The following is an 18,223-nucleotide window of genomic DNA, read 5'->3' on the forward strand; positions in this document are numbered from 1 at the left end:
CTAAGTGCTTCTGTTTCAAATACAATGTTAAGCAGAATTTGTTGAGATATGATTCATTTATGCTTGTCACTGAAATCATCTTTTTAAATTCTTTCCTCCATGTTTAACTAGCTATCTGCTCTTAAGACATAAACATTTTAAATTACATGATTAATACATGGATTTATGTTTGTAAAAATCTCAGAGTATGCAGAAATAATTCAGGAAATAGTGAATGCCGAAACCGGTTTGGCTCAGTGGATAGAGCGTCAGCGTGCGGGCTGAAAGGTCCCAGGTTCGATTCCGGACAAAGGCATGTACCTCGGTTGTAGGCACATCCCCAGTGGGGGGTGTGCAGGAGGCAGCTGATTGATGTATCTCTCTCATCGATGTTTCTAACTCTCTATCTCTCTCCCTTCCTCTCTGTGAAAAATCAATAAAATATATTTTAAAAAAAAAAGAAGAGGAAGAAGAAGAAAAAGGTAAAGATACTAGTTATGAACACGAAGTATGCATCTATCAACAAGTGAATCTAAGAATCAAGTGAATAAATAATCTGATGAACAGAATGAACTGGTGATTATAATAGAATCAGGGACATAGAAAGGGAATGGACTGCCTATTCTTGGCGGGGATGCGGGAAGAGACTGGACAAAAATCGTGCACGTATGGATGAGGACAATGGGTAGGGAGCGAAGGCGGAGGGTGGGGTGGGAACTGGGAGGAGGGGAGTTATGGGGGGAAAAAAGAGGAACAAATGTAATAATCTGAACAATAAAGATTTAATTTAAAAAAAAAAGCAATAAAGTGCCTGCCTGAGGAAGCCTAAGACTGCCACCACCAGCCAACCCCTGAAGACGGTCCTGACCACCTTTCTTAGAGCATCTACTGAAAAGGCTTTAGAACTGTGCATCCTTCCTCTCTCCCTTTGAGAGGTACATGCATTTCCTACACTCAGGAGTATCTTTCTCAAGGATCTGAAAACCATTCCTTTGAAATGTCATCATCAGAAAGAACAAGGCCCTGTCTCCCAGTCTCTGTGGGAGGAAGACTCCTATCTTCCATCATTGCGTAACTTGCAACAGACTCAGCCTAATCACACTGACACTGCACAAGCCTTTGGAATTTTTCACTTCCCTGACTCTGCTGGAACCCCTGCTGGTGCCCTCCAGTCTCCCTCATCCTCCCTTTAAGAGTTCAGTTCATATTGGACTCCCTTCCCTATTGCAGCAGTATATTTCTTATTAAAATCTGTCCTTACCACTGAAACTGGTGTCTGGCTTTCTCCTCAACAGTTCTTCAAACTCAACTTCCCTAATTTTCCTTCACATCTTGTTCAATTAGTCTTCCTCAGGGCAACTTCCCTGACCCACAGATGAGCTGGGTTCTCCTGTTTCAAGTCTTCAGAGCACCCAATAATATTCCCGAATAACAGTTAACACAGCTTGTAATTAAATTTGTTTGGTGTGATAAATTGATTAATACCTGTCTCCTCCATGAAAACAAGAAAAACTGATGCTAAAACAGTCAAATCGTGGCCTATGTGTCTAAAATTTGACACGTATTTGAATAACTGAATGAATGGATAAATGAATGAGCAATGCATAGTTATGATAGTAACAGCTGGAGTCAGTACCACAGCAAAAAGTGAACAGAAAATCAAAACCTATTTGTGTTTTATCCAGCTTTCCCAGATTTATTAGCATTTAGGTCTCTTTACTTGTGAAACATCTATCAACATTTGTCAAAGAAAGAGCTATGGGGTTTCCGCATAGCTCCTTGGGACTTCCTCTTTCTCTGGGTTCCTGAATCACCATGTGGAAAGCAAGGAACACTCACACTGAACTCTGATATCATTGAGAAATAAACTTGTATCAAGCATCTGAGAATTTAGGAGCTCTCCGCAACAACTAGTATTACCTTTACTAACTACATATCACAGGGGCCCTGATGTTTTATAGTCGCTGTTGGAAACTGCTGCTCAGACTTAGAAAACATGGATGTAGGGCTGAAAGGTTCAGGGATATTGATATTTCCATCCATTCTTTCATTTAAAATGCATTCTTTTGTCATTGAGAGGAGGACATGGGAGTGTAACAAACAATGATATTAACATCTGGTGAACATGATGACATCAGCAAGAGGATTTGTCAAGAGACAAAACGAATCTTATAAAGACTAGTAGGAAATGCATTTGACAGAAGTCACTGACATAATCAAGAGGACTAGGAAATGACATAAGTGAAAAGGGAAAAGACACAGAAAGGCACGAAAGGGTGTAAAGGAAGACAATAGTGGCAAACAAGGAAAGGTAAGAGAATGTTTAGAATCAAAATTCCAAAAAATTAAAGTAATCTGACATTTTCCCATAATGAGATAAATATAATAGTATCACCAGGCCTTGATGAGACAAAGCATATAATTCTGCTCTACCAATGAAAAAATAAGACCTGTTGAAAAAAAAACTTTAGTGGTATTCAAAGGTAATATGTTAAGAGGATACTATTAAAATATTTATAACTGCCCAGGAGAGAGTTATTTATTTATGTATGCTGATTTTATTTTATTTTATTTTTTTATTGTCTAAAGTTTTACATATGTCTCCCTTTTCCCCAAATGACCCCCTCCCCCATCTCTTCCCAGCCCCGGCAAGCCCCCACCACCCCAGTGTCTATGTCCATTGGTTATGCTAATATGCATGCATATAAGTCCTTTGGTTTAAGAGAGCTGTTCTGGAAGAAGTGGGCTATATTACCTTTACTAACTACATATCACAGGGGCCCTGATGGGCTTGCCGGGGCTGGGAAGAGATGGGGGAGGGGGTCATTTGGGGAAAAGGGAGACATATGTAAAACTTTAGACAATAAAAAGAGATTTTGATTAAGTAGGTCTGGGGTGAGGTCTAGGAATATGTTTTTCTAACAAGATCCCCAGGTGATTCTGGAATGCAGCCAGATTTAGCAGCTAGTTGCAGGGATTTGATCTTCTAGTATTAGCTTCTTCCTCGGTAGAGACTACAGATTTTTATAGAGAAAAAAGTAGAACAAAAAGAGATAAACAGGGGTGACAATGGGGAGATCATTTCAACCATCTAGACATCTCTAGGATGTCTTTTCCTGGAAAAAAGCAAGGCACCTGATAAGTTCTTTTTATGCTCTCCTCTCTCAGAAAGTAAATAGTGAAGAAAAGTGCTACCCTGCACTAATTCTGGCCAGCAACGAAATGGTGGCTAATGCAGAAGAGACCAAAAGAGAAGGGTGGGTCGATTTCCTCAGAACCTGAATGATACACAGATCATCACAAGCCTCAGGTTTTAAGGAGCCAGACTTCAAAAGGAGACAGGAGTCCATGGACCCCAAACATTAGCAAAGAAACAAAAGAGAATCAATAAAAAAAGGAAAAAAATTTTTTAATGACAAATTCTAAAAAAATTAAATTCTGTCCACAAAATCAGGGATAACTTTTACAACAATAAAAAGGGAAACCTCTGAAAAAAAATCAATTAAGAGGCTACACAGAAGCTTCCTGATCATTTTCTGAGCACACATACAAATTAGCTAAACTGTGGGAAACAGCACAGTTAGGGGGAAAAAATGTCTATTTTTTAAAGCTATCATTAGTGCAAAATGAAGACAAAAATGTGGATTGAGCCGACACCTGCAGAAGATAGCATACCATGATGAAGGGGGAGGGGAAACTTGCCTGGTATGATTTTGAAACTGGAAGAAAGACAATGAAGTCCAATTTAGAAGATATGACAGTTAATCCTTTAAATGACATTTTCCAGGTTGAAATGAATTACATCCGCTAGTACTGAAAGGTACAGTCACTACAGAACTAATTTTGTAATCTTGCTGAATGTGTATAACAATGTTGTAGGGTGACAGCAGAATCCATGCCCCTGCTCACACATGTGATCGGTGACCAGAGAGATCTGGGATCTGGTCGTACTGCCTGGAGGGGCACCCGTCCCTAAACCGGTTACATCCATGCCTTTGCTGTCAGGTTCATCAAGATGAGCCACCTGTGCAGTAAATTATTGATAAGGGAAAGACTAGTTGCTTGTAAGTGCTTGAGGTAAATGGTCATGATGTGGCTTCGTCGGTTGTAGTCCTGTGCACCAAAAAGCTGCAGGTTCGATCGATCCCTGGTTGGGAGAGTGTGGGAGGCAACCAATGATGTTTCTCTCTCATCTCTCTCTCTCTCTCTCTCTCTCTCTCTCTCTCTCTCTTTCTCAAATCAAAAAGCATATCCTCAGATGAGGATTTAAAAAAATATGTAAAGCCATGGCTGGGGTGGCGATGTTGAAACTAAAATTGTGAGGTTGTTTGGAGGGAGAGAGATGGGAATGGCGTATGCAATGCAGGGAGAAGCCACGAAGCAGCAAGACAGAGAAGAGAATCCACTACGCTGCCTCTGTACCTGCCCTCTCCCAGCTTTTTCATTTACTCTGAGTGTCAGGAGGTTTCTTACTGTCCTCAGAGTAACAGTCCTTTCACAAACACTAATCTTTTCTACATGGTTTAGTCTGAGTGTGTACCTGCAACAAATAATATAAAACAGAACAATGAAACACAGGACTGCCAGAGGTCTGAAGGAAAAAGTAGTCAAGTTCCAAAATGTGGGAAAGATTTATTCTGCAACTTCACAGATGAGTAAGGTTGACAGTAATTTTTTTCGAAAAATTCTAAATTAGACACTAAAAATAATTTATCAGCAATTAGGAGAGAAAGGGGTGATTATAATAAATGGTCATGCTTATCTGTGGAGAAGCCATGCTAAAATAACAAATTTCTCTTTGTGACAGTGTCACTAGAGTGGTAGTGGACACTAAGGGCTTCATGGCCACTCCTTCGCCTCACCTTTGAGGGAGACAGAAAATTATGAAAGAGTATAAAGATAGAGGTGTGTAGTATTACAGCTAAACGCATCAGCCTGGAGCTGTAGAACCTGCTTGAAAGACTAGCTTAGCCCCTTATAATCTTTGTGATGGTGGATAACCTGCATTTACCTCAATTGTCTCACCTGTCAGACGGGTATGTTTCCAACATTAGAGGACTGGTGTCTAATTACCTATCAAATAATAAGTGCTCAATGAAGATCAGCTGCTATTATTACCAAGTTGTTTAAATGGTGCTATTATAAAGGTGTTCAATAATAGATCATTTTAACCAAAGAAACCTATCATTTTGGAGTATCCTATCTAATAATAGACAAGCATGGTAATTGACCATATCTTCGCTATACCTCCCATGGGCTAATCAGCATGATATGCAAATTAACTGCCAACAAACATGGTGGTTAATTTGCATATGTAGGCTCCAAGTAGTGGAGCAAAGTCTGAAGGTCCTGGGATGGCAGAGCAGCAAGGCCTGATGTTTCCAGGGCTGGCTCCGGCCAGAACTCAGCCAGAGCGAAGGCTTGGGCCCTGGGTGCCAGAGGCAAACCGTTGCCAGTAGCCAGGGGAAAAGAAGGCCTATTGCATGACTCTCTTCGTGCAACAGGCCTCTAGTTTGAAATAATCACCATCCAATGGCCAAAGAGTCTATGAGCAAATGAATAATGCTCCCTACAGACCAGAGTATCAGGATTTAGAGGAGTCATGAAATGATGGAATTCTCAGGCAAAACAGTCAATGTAACTTACTAGGAGTAATATCCTGGGGATGGCCATAAAGCCATTACAATTCATGTAAAAGTGACCTGGAGATTATAGGTCTTACATAGTCCAACATTACGACCTGACTGACGATAAACTCATTTAACCTCAGCCTATAATACCAGACATATGTGAGCCAGATGACATAGTCCCAGCATACCTGGTCCTGAATAGGTTAGTTGGAGTGTTGCATCCAATCCTGGGCCACATTTTAAGAAACACTGACATACAAGAGAACAGGCAAAGGAGGGTGTCCCATGAGAATTTGTCACTTGAGGACCAGTTAGGGAAATAAAGGATAAGGATTGGAGAAAAGAGGCCAAGAATTAATGATTTTCTAGACCAGTGATGGTGACATGAAAACTCATTTTTTTGGTTGATTTTTCTTTGTTAAATGGCATTTAAATATATAAAATAAATATCAAAAATATAAATCTTTGTTTTACTATGGTTGCAAATATCAAAAAATTTCTATATGTAACATGGCACCAGAGTTAAGTTAGGGTTTTTCAAAATGCTGACACGCCGAGCTCAAAAGGTTCGCCATCACTGTTCTAGACAGAAACTCAGACATTGAAATTATGGACTTAGACTTCTACATTTACTCTCTCCCCCTCATGCCCCTTCACACTACAGCCTTGTTCCTGCTCCCACCATCCCTCAAACTGGGCTCTACCCACAGTCATGCTGGTCTCCAAGGGACACTGCTCAACCCTGACCTTTTCTTGACCTCTTGGGAGAATCTCACCTTATTTATCCCTGTCATATTAAGTATATTCTTTTCCCTCAACTTCCATAACATGATAACCTCCTAGTTTTCTTTTTTCCTTTCCTTCCTGTTGATCTATAACACGTGCTCTGGCCTCCCTGTACATCTCTGTGATGATTTCTCCCAAATCCATTACTTCTGTTTGTACAGTCAGTCACCCGTAACAAATATCCTCTTCCACATGGAGACTCAGCCTCAAAGCAAAAATGACAAAGTGAAATCAAGTTGTAAAATATAGGAATAATTCTTAAAGTTAGCTTCCTGTAACTGTATAAGCACTATGGTGTTACTCCTTTAAGCAAATGATCCTTCCTCCCATTGAGTATTTTATTTCTAAAGTTCAATCATTTTGTTTTGCCCAGAAGACGAAATATTGAAGGATGGAGTAGATTCCCAGTAGGCTCCTTAGGTGCCCAAACCCCTCAGCAAAGTTGGGCACAATGTCCTACCAGCACCTAATCAAGTCCTTTCAGAGTTTCAGTTTTATTAACTCAACATAACGCAATGCTGGCTGTAGTAATGGTCGCTCAATTTAGACTTGGCTAAGTCACTTGAAATAATAACTACAAGTTATTAAAATAATGAAAATAGATTTTGTGTTTGTGGTTCTGCTCTCCTTAAATGGTTATTTGTGCTTTTACATTTCCCTCCTGGACCAGCCTCTGCAGAGATCGCTCTTTCTTTAAGCGCTTTGGCTTAAAGAAATGGAAAAAAGTCACCTCCCTCTGGCAACAGCATCATTCCTTGGAAGCCTTTGCTGAACTTCTGGTTCTCGTTCTGTATTTTTGCTGCTTTCACCATCCATGTTGCACAAGATAGATGGCATGCCTGTAACACCTTCTGTGAAGGGCCTCTCATGAGCTGCTCTGCAGTTACTGGAACACATCATTTTTATTTGACAGTTTTCAAATGCCTCCAAAAATTATCTGATGGGCCTTGTTACCATGCCCTCCTCAAGTAAGTCCAGCGAGATGGAGTCCAGTCCCTGGAGAGGTTTCCTCTTATTTCCTCCCCACTCTCTCTGCCTAAGCCTCCTTTAAAGTCCAGTTCCGAGCTTCTTCCTCTCTGCGTTATCACATCGTGCTCTCTCACACCACAACATGGCGCCTAGAATACTGCAGCACACACAGCGCTCTGCAGGGCATCAGTTCTATTCTGGTTTGTGCCCGAGGTGATAGGATTGCATTGACTATGTAGGGCTTAAACCAAAAAGCCAGTTTGGAATTCAGTTATTTCTCATTAATTAATAGCTGTCATTAGGCGGATCCTAAAATATGTCTGTGATACTCGATTTAACCTGAACCTACTGAGCTCCTGTAAGATTCCCAGCTCTACAATCAGTGCCTGGGTCACAAAGTGAGTAGAAGACGGCTCCTAACCTTCACAAAGCTCAGAGTCCCGGGGAGCATGTGGACACAGTCACAACCAGAAAAATATAATAAACTACTGTGCTTGTGGTACAATAAAGGGCTTTAACATCAACTTTTCATTTAATTTTTAAAGAATGATCAAGATCTTGCTACATGAAGAAAAAAGAGGCTACTCCCGATAAATGGAATGAGACAAGCACACCATTATTAAGTGTGTAGAGACTAGCTAATCACTATATCAAGGAAAGGGGACTTTAAAACCGTTGTCCAGTTCGTGCTTATAAGTTTGTTTTATGTTGTGTCACATTTTGAATACCACTATGGTTAGTATTTCTATAATATTGTTTTCTAAATATAAAGCAAGGTTTTCTTTAACCTATAAAAGTATCCCTCAGAAACAAGGTAATCCTTATTATAGAACCTCAGAAAGTCTCTCAGAGTACAGGAAGTTTCTCTTATGTGTTTTGAAAAAGAAATGTGCTATTTGGAAAAGATATGTTAACCTCAATCAAAGATACTTTTTTAAAGAATTGGTAAAAAGAGAGTTAAACTTTTTTTTACAAGGATAAAGTATTTTTTCCTGAGAATATGTCCTCAACATTACAAATGCTGGATGTTGGAAGTCTTTACAAACAAGACTTCTAAAAATCATTGATCACCTTAAAAAATAAACACTACCTCATCTCCTTGTGGACAGGTGGGATGAGGGAATGCCCTAATGTTATCAGAGTTGGTACTCCACTTCAGAAAAGATTCCTAGTGAAAACATCATAGTGTGGATTCAAAAGTATAATATATTAACAACGTAAATGGATATAAAGTTGATGTGTTAGATGACTCAAAAGTGATTTCATTAAAGATGAAAACTAGATGTCAAAATATATGTAAATTGAGTAAAATTGCTTTATGAAGTATGAGAGTAGAAATCAATATTTCTAAATTAACATATTATCTCATGATTTTATATATGAGTGCATAATTACATTTATAAGTAGCTTCCTAACTTTACAATCTGTAGCCCTAAAAATGTTGCATATAAAATATATTAAAATGTTGTAAATAAAATATCATAAAAATAGCAGATTACCTCATATTTTGGGTTCCCTAATTTTCAAGCAATTTTTATTGTATAGCATTGTACCATATATGGAGAGCTGAATAAGTGTCACTGGTGGTCATTATTACAACAAATAGAAACTTCTGTTTTACAAAAAGAAAAGTCAACTAAATGAGCATAACTTTAAATAAAAACCAAAATCTAAATCATGATTCTTAATTTCAGGCAAATTAAGTATTAAATAAAGCTGTGACACCCAACATCTTTCTGATCTCTTGTTTATAGAGAACGAACATAAAAACAACCAACCAAAAATAAAAGTTATTGTTCCCCTTCTGCATTATTTAATTAACATGAGGTCGGTCAGTCCAAAAGTTATAATGAAGCTAAAAACATAGATAGTTCTTTGCGTATATAATTCAAGAGCTTTAATATCTTTAATATTATACTGATGCAGAGAAAGAGGCATGAAATATTCCTGCTCAAACACCATGGCTAGTGGTATCTTAAAGATGTGTAAAGCAGGGTTAGGGATTTGGTTCTTCAAGGCGTGATGCCTTCTAGTTTGGCTTGCCTAACTTTATTTGAAAATACAGTCATGTACTTAATTTCAGAATACATACCTCTAAATAGTCATGGGAGCAGTTTAGGTGATATTCCAATTCAAATTCCAAAAATGTGTAATTCACAGTGTTGCCAGTTGTTGCTTGGATGGTCCAGTTGCAGCGCTGATTGTGAGAATAGGGATTTGGATAATGTATACTCTCTAGGATGCCATAGGTTCGATTCACAATCACCACGTTCTCACAGGCTGGGAAAAATAATCATGATTGTTAAGAACCACCATCAAATATGTCAAAATTACTCCAAGATGTGTGTGATATTGCCTTTAAAAACTCTAGTTTTAAAATGTATGTGTGTGTGTGTGTGTGTGTATATATATATATATATACTTTGAATAATTATTAATTCCAATGGCTTAAATCTGAAAAGAAAGAAATATCAATAGAGCTATCAGCTGTTAAAGTGTGTATACACTTTTTGGACACCCAGTATATTTGGTGTGGCATATTTAAAGTGAAAAGGTCTCCATTTAGAACAAGGTAAAATATTGCTTAAGTGAATTCAGCAACTTGAAAGTGTCATGAAAACTGCCATGTTAGAATGGACATCCAATTCCTGTGAATCCATGGAAAGCCAAATAGCTCAGACTACTCAGAGATCTGTTTGTTTAGAGAAGTGTGTTAAACATTCAATGCTTCTGTTTTTCTAACTTTAACATTTGGAAGGGACAGAAATCTTGACCTTTAAATTCAACAGTTTAAAAACACAAAGTTCTATGTGAATGCTAAACATAAATAACAACATGGCTTTGTTGAATTCAAAAGTCAGCCTGTAATTCATAACAAAGACTCTGTTATGCCTGTAGTTAGTCATCAGGAAGTACCAAAGGCCTAGAGGGAATGCACAGGATTTGAAGAAAAATGAAAATCTTAAATGTTTAAAACAGTCTTCAATCCAATGGTGGCATTTTCTTCAGCTTAATTTTCAACAAGACTACACTAGGTACCTCTAGGCTAGGTATGGCTTGTCCTGGAGTCAGAGCCAAATTCAGCCAAACCTAATGACTGAAGGCACATGCATGCCTTTTCTCAAGCCTTTCTTATATTATCTGTATGAAATGGAATACAAGAGAATGGCAAAATAAATGTTATATTGAAAGGGTTGTCTCTGAAGACTGTGGTTCATATATGCATTCCTACCACAATACAGCTTCCTGGCAGGTGGCTGGAACACCATTTATAAACTTTGGTTTGAAAAGTATACACTTGTGGCTGGCACTTCAAAAACCTTCTTTTGCTAAAGCAGGGGGTATTCAAACTATTTGTCTTTGAATATTTTTAGGTAACACTTTTGTCCACACAGGATTTTCAAAGAATGATTTTGTGATTTCAGGTGCCTGCAAGAAATGACACCTATTAGGCAGACAGGTATCATGTGCCTCACTGACAACAAAACAGGGCAGAGGAAAATGTATTCATTAACCACATGGGCTGTTCTCGGTGCTCAAAAATTATACTATGTGCCAGCCTCAAATTTCAAATGGTAAATTATATGGCAAATCTCACTGGTTCCTCTGATTTTTACTTTTAAGGACGTAAGTGCACTAAGTTACTTATTTAGTGTTCTGAAATGATGGGAGAGAATAAAATATCATAGAAATAAAAGATGGCTGAGAAACAAATTAGGATAGCAATAACAAAACTGGAGATACGATTATATGCTCAACCAAACAGATATATCCCTGCTGGAATCTGGGAGGCCTTTTCATGCTCTAATGATGAATTTCTGAGGAACAAAGCTATATATCATTAAACCTTAGTATTCAAAACTAGAGTTCACTCTAACCCCATATATAAGAGAGTGTGAATCCTCAAATTCACACAGAATCAAAGTTAAACATTAATCCTCTCAACTAATCGGAAGGGATATTGTATATTGATTATGATTTTGTGACTTTCGGTTCTATTTTTAGGTAATTGTGTCAAAATTATGGGTAAACATAGATTTAATGGGGGCAAGGAACTGTATTTTCAAAACACAAGTAGCCCTGGCCAGTGTCACAATGGTTAGTGTCGGCCCACACACAAAGGGTCACAGGTGCGATTCAGGTCAAGGGCACGTACATGTACCTGGGTTGCTGGTTTGATCCCCAGCCCCAGTTGCGGTGATTGTGAGAGGCACAATTGATGTGACTCTCTCACACTCTCTCCTTCTCTTCCCCGCCCCCCCACTTTTCCCTCTATCCCTTCTTCCCTCCCTCCCTCTTTCCATCCCTTCTACTTTCTCTAAAAATTAATGAAAAAAAAATATCCTCAGGTGAGGATTAACAAAATATAAAACCATACAAGTAAAGTGTTTATTAAATAACATAAATTCAAGAAAACCTTGTTTGTTGAATGTTCATTTTAAAGCTAACTTTAGAAAGTATTTAATTCTAGAGCTAGAAGGGAGCTTTCACAATCACCGAATTTAATCTCCTTTCTTTAAGAGAAAAAAATCATGGAACCAGAGAAGAAAAGTGACCTTCCCAGGCAGGACAAGCCCCTGAGCCCCTGGACTTCTGTTCAGTACTCGTTTATCCCACCAGGTTGCCTCACGGGAAAGCAGATTTTAAAATGGCATCTCAACAAAGACCAGATTTTTCTCCAGTAAAGACTGTGCCTACTCCACGTGTGACTCACAAGGACCATAGTTTACCTTAATAAAATTAATACCTTCTGAAATCCATGATCAAAAAATGTGTTAGAAACACTATGTGCAATGGAATAATGTCTAATTAGAGGATCTTAATGTTTAATACAAATAAAAACCGATTAGCTGTTAACCTGTTATACTGATCTTTAGCTGAATTGCAACTGTTTCAGCATATTAAATACTCCTCTAAGTTTCTATAGCTTACCACATGCTTCAGTTAGATGATAAATTTAATGCATAAGCATTTCTTCCCTAAGAGAGTTACATTTTTCTCAATAGGGAGATAAGATTTATTTTAATGGCTCGAACCAATGGCTTATACTTATTTCCGTTGGTTTCATTCATCAAAAGATTGAGGCCTGCCCTGGCATGGTTGTTTAGTTGGTTGGAGCGTCCTCCCATACACCAAAAGGTTGCAGCTTCGCTTGGGTCCCTGGCTGGGGCGAGTACAGGAAGCAGTTGATTGATATTTTTCTCTCATATAGATGTCTCTCTCTCTCTCTCTCTCTCTCTCTCTCTCTCTCTCTCTCTCTTTCTCTCTCTTTCTCTCTGTCTCTTTTCCTTTCTCTGAACATATCCTTGGATGGGGATTTAAAAATATATATATTGAAGACCCCTACGGGCATCAAGCAGCCAGTATACATACTTACTCTGGTGGTATTTGGCCAGGAAGCCACCTCCTTGTTGGACTTCATCCGTCCTCAGTTTTAAAAACATGCTGTCTCCACTAGAACGAATCAGAGGCGGTTTCTCATCCCCACAAAGCTGAGTTAGCAGGTGAGAGCTGGTACCTGGACCATCATATACCTTTAATAAAACATTTTAAATGTCAAATGATTATGGCTATACACATTATATAAAGGCCTCTGTAAATCTCAAGAACTGGAAAAAGAATATATATATGAGATATCAAAAGAATAACCCTGAATCAAAATATCTTTAAAATTATAGCTAATTATCTATAAACTTGGGCCATGAACTCTGGCCATTTTGCCATGGCAGTATATAGTTGTGTGTGAACCCAGGTTGAAATCTGAAGATCGAAAATAAAAGATTAATACCTATTTTGAGACCATAGCTGTTATCAGTAGTCTTCCTTGCTTTTTTAATTTTATAGTTTATAATTTATGACACTTTAATAAATTTTAAAATGTAGATTGTTTTTTAATGGAAAAGCCTGAATAGCTGGTTCTATAAAAAGTTATACCTGGAGGACTTCAATTATCCTCTCTAATTCACCAATAAAATTCTCTATATTATTATTTTGCACTACATATGTAGAAAGTACATTAATAATAATTATGATAAATCTCATAACTCCTTTTAGTAGTCTTATATCTTAATAGTCCATATTTTATATATTTTAATATCTTAGTATATATAGTTCATATTTAATGTATTTTAATACTTAAATATATAAATATCAAGTCATTGTGTAATACATGCTATACTTAGAAGGCAAATCATTTTCATAAAATTTTCTTTTAATTTTTTATTTTACTTAAAATGTTTATGTGGCTATTTTGTTTAAATGTTCCCCTTTCTCAAATCTCAAAAATAAAAATAAATGCATTTATGTGTGTTGGGCAAGGAGGAAGCAGTGAATTATAAAATTGAAACTGTATACATACGGCCAGATAATCTAAAGTGCAGTTAGGATGATGCTCCAAGTGAAACTCTTCAAATTCCAGTTCAAATGGGCTGCCCTGGCTGGCTTTCAGCCACCAGTAGCATTCGGAGCTGTGGTAATAGGGCATCGGGTAGTTGGGAGATGTGAAGGTGCCAGTGGGAGTGGTGAGATTGCCCCCACAACCTACAGGAGAAAGAGATGGAATGATGCATAACTTTCTTTCTGGTCACATTGAATTTTCTTGTCTATATCAGACTGGTGCTACTATTACTCCCCTTTAAGCCAAAACAAAACAACTACATCACCAAAGAGCAGCTAGCCTAGAATCTTAATTCATGTCAATCAATGTACTTTCCTTTTCCTAACCAAGATGACCAGTTTGATTAAATATACCAGGGAATCAAACCATCTTTCCTAACTTTGTATTTCAAAAACAAAAGACTGCTGTGAATTTAGAAGTACTTACAATGTTGAAGTTAATTACAAACTAGAGGCCCAGTGCATGAAATTCATGCACTGGTAGGGTCCCTAGCAGCTGCTGGCTGCTGGCCAGGGCCTCCCTCCCTTCCCCCAGCCACCCTGTGCCCTGGTTGAGGGGACAATTTGCCTTTAAAAAAAATATTTAAAGGTGGGGTAAACATTGCTTGTACCCCCTTAATGAATTATTTAGCTACTAGAGGTCCGATGCACAAAATTCATGCAAGGGGCTCGGCCCTCGCAGCACAGCCACCACCACTGCAGCTTCATCCAGAAGGACGTCTGGAAGGTCATTTGGCTGTTTGGTCTAGCTTTTATTATAATAGATCAGTGGTTCTCAACCTGTGGGTCTCGACTCCTTTGGCAGTTGAACGACCCTTTCACAGGGGTCACCTAACACCATCCTGCATATCAGATATTTACATTACGATTCATAACAGTAGCAACATTACAGTTATGAAGTAGCAACGAAAATAATTTTATGGTTGGGTCACAATATGAGGAACTATATTTAAAGGGCCAAAAGGTTGAGAACCACTGTTTATAGATAGTAATCACAAGACACAGATGGAAAAACATGGATAAGAGTATGGCAATACAAGAACCAAGAAACCAACCCAATTGGACTCACCAATAAAAGATGGTTCTTTGATCTTTACCTGTTAATGATCCATCCCAGTAAGCTGAGAATCCAGAACTTGACAAAACGACATCACTCTTAAATTGCAACCATAATTTATTACTGTGAGAGATGATTCTTGGAGGTGTAGTTGAGCCACAGTATTTTCCCAGGAGTGGTGATGTTTCATAGCCTCCATCTCTGTGACAAAATGCAGATGTAAACATTCATCAGGTTATTGATAATATTACTGAATAAACATTTAACATATTTGAACTTTCAGATTGCAAACACATTAATTTATGTCAATCAATGTTTCTCAAAAATACTCTAAAAACATCATTTTAAGTTTTCAATTTATCAAATAGTACTTGAATAATTTAATAAAGAATAACCATCAGTTATGGTTGGTATAACATTTTATATAATCAATGGCCAACTGAAAAAAAGCGTTTAGTCTTCTTCTCAAATAAAGTGTCTGGCAAATGTCAGAGATCACCAGACAGAGAACTCATAATTATTAAAAGTATAAACAAATGTTGCTTAATTTTACAGAGAAGCCTTAAATGTCTTTCTTCTAAATAATGTTTTTCCTATGAAAATTTTCAAATTTTACTATATCATATTAGACTTATATAGCAACATGTTTTAATTAAATTTTATTTTTTCCATCACCATTTCCCCCCCTGTACCCTCTGCCACCTCCACCCACCCCTCACTGTTCCCCCCGCAATCATCACACTGCTGTCCATGTCAATGAGTTATTTTCCTTTTTCTCTTTTTGTACCATATGATTTCACTGATATGTGGAATCTACTGAACAACTGAACTAACTAGCAAATTTTTAAAAATAATTCTTTCCTCAATAACTTTTGGGTTCTTAACTCTAGTTTATAATCTGTAGTGGTGTTTTGTTTTTTGTTTTTCCCCTTGTTAATCCTCACCACAGGATATTTTTCCATTGATTTTTAGAGAAAGTTGAAGGGAGCGGGAGAGACAGAGAGAGAGACACATTGATTGGTTGCCTCCCTCAGGCACTCGACCAGGGCCAGGGATTGAGTTTGCAACCGAAGTAGGTGCCCTTGACCAGAATCAAACCCAGGGCCCTTCAGTCCTTGGCCAATGCTCTATCCACTGAGCAAAACCAGCTGGGGCTGTAGCTCTTTTGGACCTGGAGAGTATAATGCTAAGTGAAATAAGCCAGTCAGAGATAGATAAATATCACATGATATCACTCGGGAAAGAGAAGTATCACATGATCTCATTCATATGTGGAATCTAATGAACAAAATAGATCCAGAGACATAGAAGCATGGAACAGACTGATGAATTTCAGAGGGAAGGCAGGCATGAGAGTGGGTGGGGTGGGGAGAGATTAACCGGAGAAGTTATATGCATATATGCATAGTCCTTGGACACAGATAATAGTGTGGTAAAGGTCTGGGAGGTGTGGGTGCGGGGTGGAGGGGGTCAATGGAAAAACAACAACAAAAGGAACATCTGTAATACTTTCCACAATAAAGATGAATTTTTTAAAAATATGATTCACTCAATATAAAAGTTCAATGGTTAACTGTTATAAATTAAGACAATTATGTTATTTTAGCATGATATAGTACAAGTATTACTTTTTTAGTACCTTACTTTATATCATAGCATAAAATTTACCATAAAATAGTATAAGATTCTACGCTTTTGAAATGCCAATAAAATATTTAAAACTGATGCATGCCAAATTGATAAGCCAAATTTAACTCAATTAAGCTAACTTACCTTTACTATAAATATAACTTTTTAAACACATTTTATCAAAGAATTAAAGAAAAAAATGCCATGCACTGAAATTGACAAGCCTAGACTTATTATTTAACACAAAAAACTTTGTGAAAACCTTAAGATAAGTTTGCTATCTTAGCATCATTTTGTGATCTAATTAGACTAAATGGACACTGAACAGCCTAAAATGTAAACTAATTTTATATAAAGTAGATATGCAACAATAATTAGTATCTAATTTCAGAGTGGAAGTACATTTGTTTACTCTGCCCAAATAAAATCTGGAGTTTATTTTCAAATACTTGCAATAAAAGAATCACTTCAAAATAATTGGAATCTTATGCAATTCTCTGTTTTTCTTCTGGTAAGTCAGGCTCCAAATGAAAACCATTATGGCTTATAAGAAAGAGAAATGCAAGGAGTTTTATAGAGAAATTCTATATATTTTCCTTAACCTTTCCAGGAAAGATTATGAATGGAAATAATGAAAAGCATTATGATGAAACAAAGGTGCTTACTTAATTTCCACAAAATCTCCTAGACATTTTCCACCAAATTCCTCCTCCAAGGAGAAGTTCATGAAATGCAATGCAATCTGGTGGCTGGTTCCCACTGTGATCCTATAAATGCACTGCCAGTTGTTGGGGTAATCATTGGGGAAGTTTGGAGAAGTAAACGTACCAGATTCTTCTGTATAGTCTTTCAAGCATACTGTGAAAAGAAATAGACCACAAGAGAGAAAATAAAAAATATTATGCTACATTTCATTCATAAGACATTCAGTAATACACACTTGATTAATTTGTGCCAATGTACTTGATTTTTAATAGGCTGTTTTGGAAAGTTCAAAGAGTAATTTCATTTCAAAATGAAGTTTTGAATTCAATGGCAAAACAATTTTTAGTAGTAAACCTAAGCTAAGTAGTGTAAATTTGTTATATATTTCAAAAGTAAACAAATGTTTATGTTCTTGCGAGTGTTGTAATGTTTCTAATTCAGCCAAATTACCATGAACATTGTAAACGCGACTCAACTACAGAAATCACAGAGGGGTCTGAGAAATAATTTAGTTCTGTTCTCTTTTTCACAAGCTTCATTTCGAATGGTTTTAACCAAAGCATGCACTTATGAGAAATGACAAAGCAGGTACCTCAGTCATAAGAGTGAAGACTAGGAGAAGAGACTCAGACCAAAGTGACCATGAATCAACGCTCAGCTCAAATGCTGATAAGCTGTGCAACCTTGGTTCAGTTACTTCACCTCTCTGGGCCTCGTCTCTAAAATGGAGATGGTAACTATCTCTGAGTACACATTTAAGGCTTAGAGACAATGCAATTAAAGGCCTTGGCACATGGTATGTGCTCAATAAATGGTAGTAATCATCATTAGGTTTCAAAATAGACCAGAAAGGTATCAGAAAAACAGAGCACAAATTATGGGGAATAAATTAGATCACACAAAACATTTAGATAATACTTGGACAATTTTACGTCCTAAACAAATATTAACTGTTCTATTTTAAGAGTTTTAACTTTAGCCCTAGCTGGTTTGGCTCAGTGGATAGAGCGTCGGCCTGCGAACTGAAGGGCCCCAGGGTCAATTCCTGTCAAGGGCATGTACCTTGGTTGCT

At 37.5% G+C, this 18,223-nt stretch overlaps 1 protein-coding gene across 1 annotated transcript in view; it reads right to left on the reverse strand.

Annotated features, from left to right (window-relative positions):
* CUBN (cubilin) overlaps positions 1-17,304 on the reverse strand; it is a gene marked incomplete at its 5' end in the record, with an annotated part of 224,139 nt that extends 206,835 nt beyond the window's left edge. The window contains 5 exons of the mRNA XM_006766043.2: positions 9,457-9,644; positions 12,742-12,898; positions 13,723-13,904; positions 14,858-15,018; positions 17,112-17,304. Coding sequence (XP_006766106.1) covers positions 9,457-9,644; positions 12,742-12,898; positions 13,723-13,904; positions 14,858-15,018; positions 17,112-17,304 — 881 coding nt within the window. The remainder of the gene's footprint in view (positions 1-9,456; positions 9,645-12,741; positions 12,899-13,722; positions 13,905-14,857; positions 15,019-17,111) is intronic.
* Between the last annotated feature and the right edge of the window lie 919 nt (positions 17,305-18,223).

The sequence above is a fragment of the Myotis davidii genome, unplaced genomic scaffold, assembly GCF_000327345.1.
Source record: "Myotis davidii unplaced genomic scaffold, ASM32734v1 scaffold1120, whole genome shotgun sequence".
Taxonomy (NCBI): Eukaryota; Metazoa; Chordata; class Mammalia; order Chiroptera; family Vespertilionidae; genus Myotis; species Myotis davidii.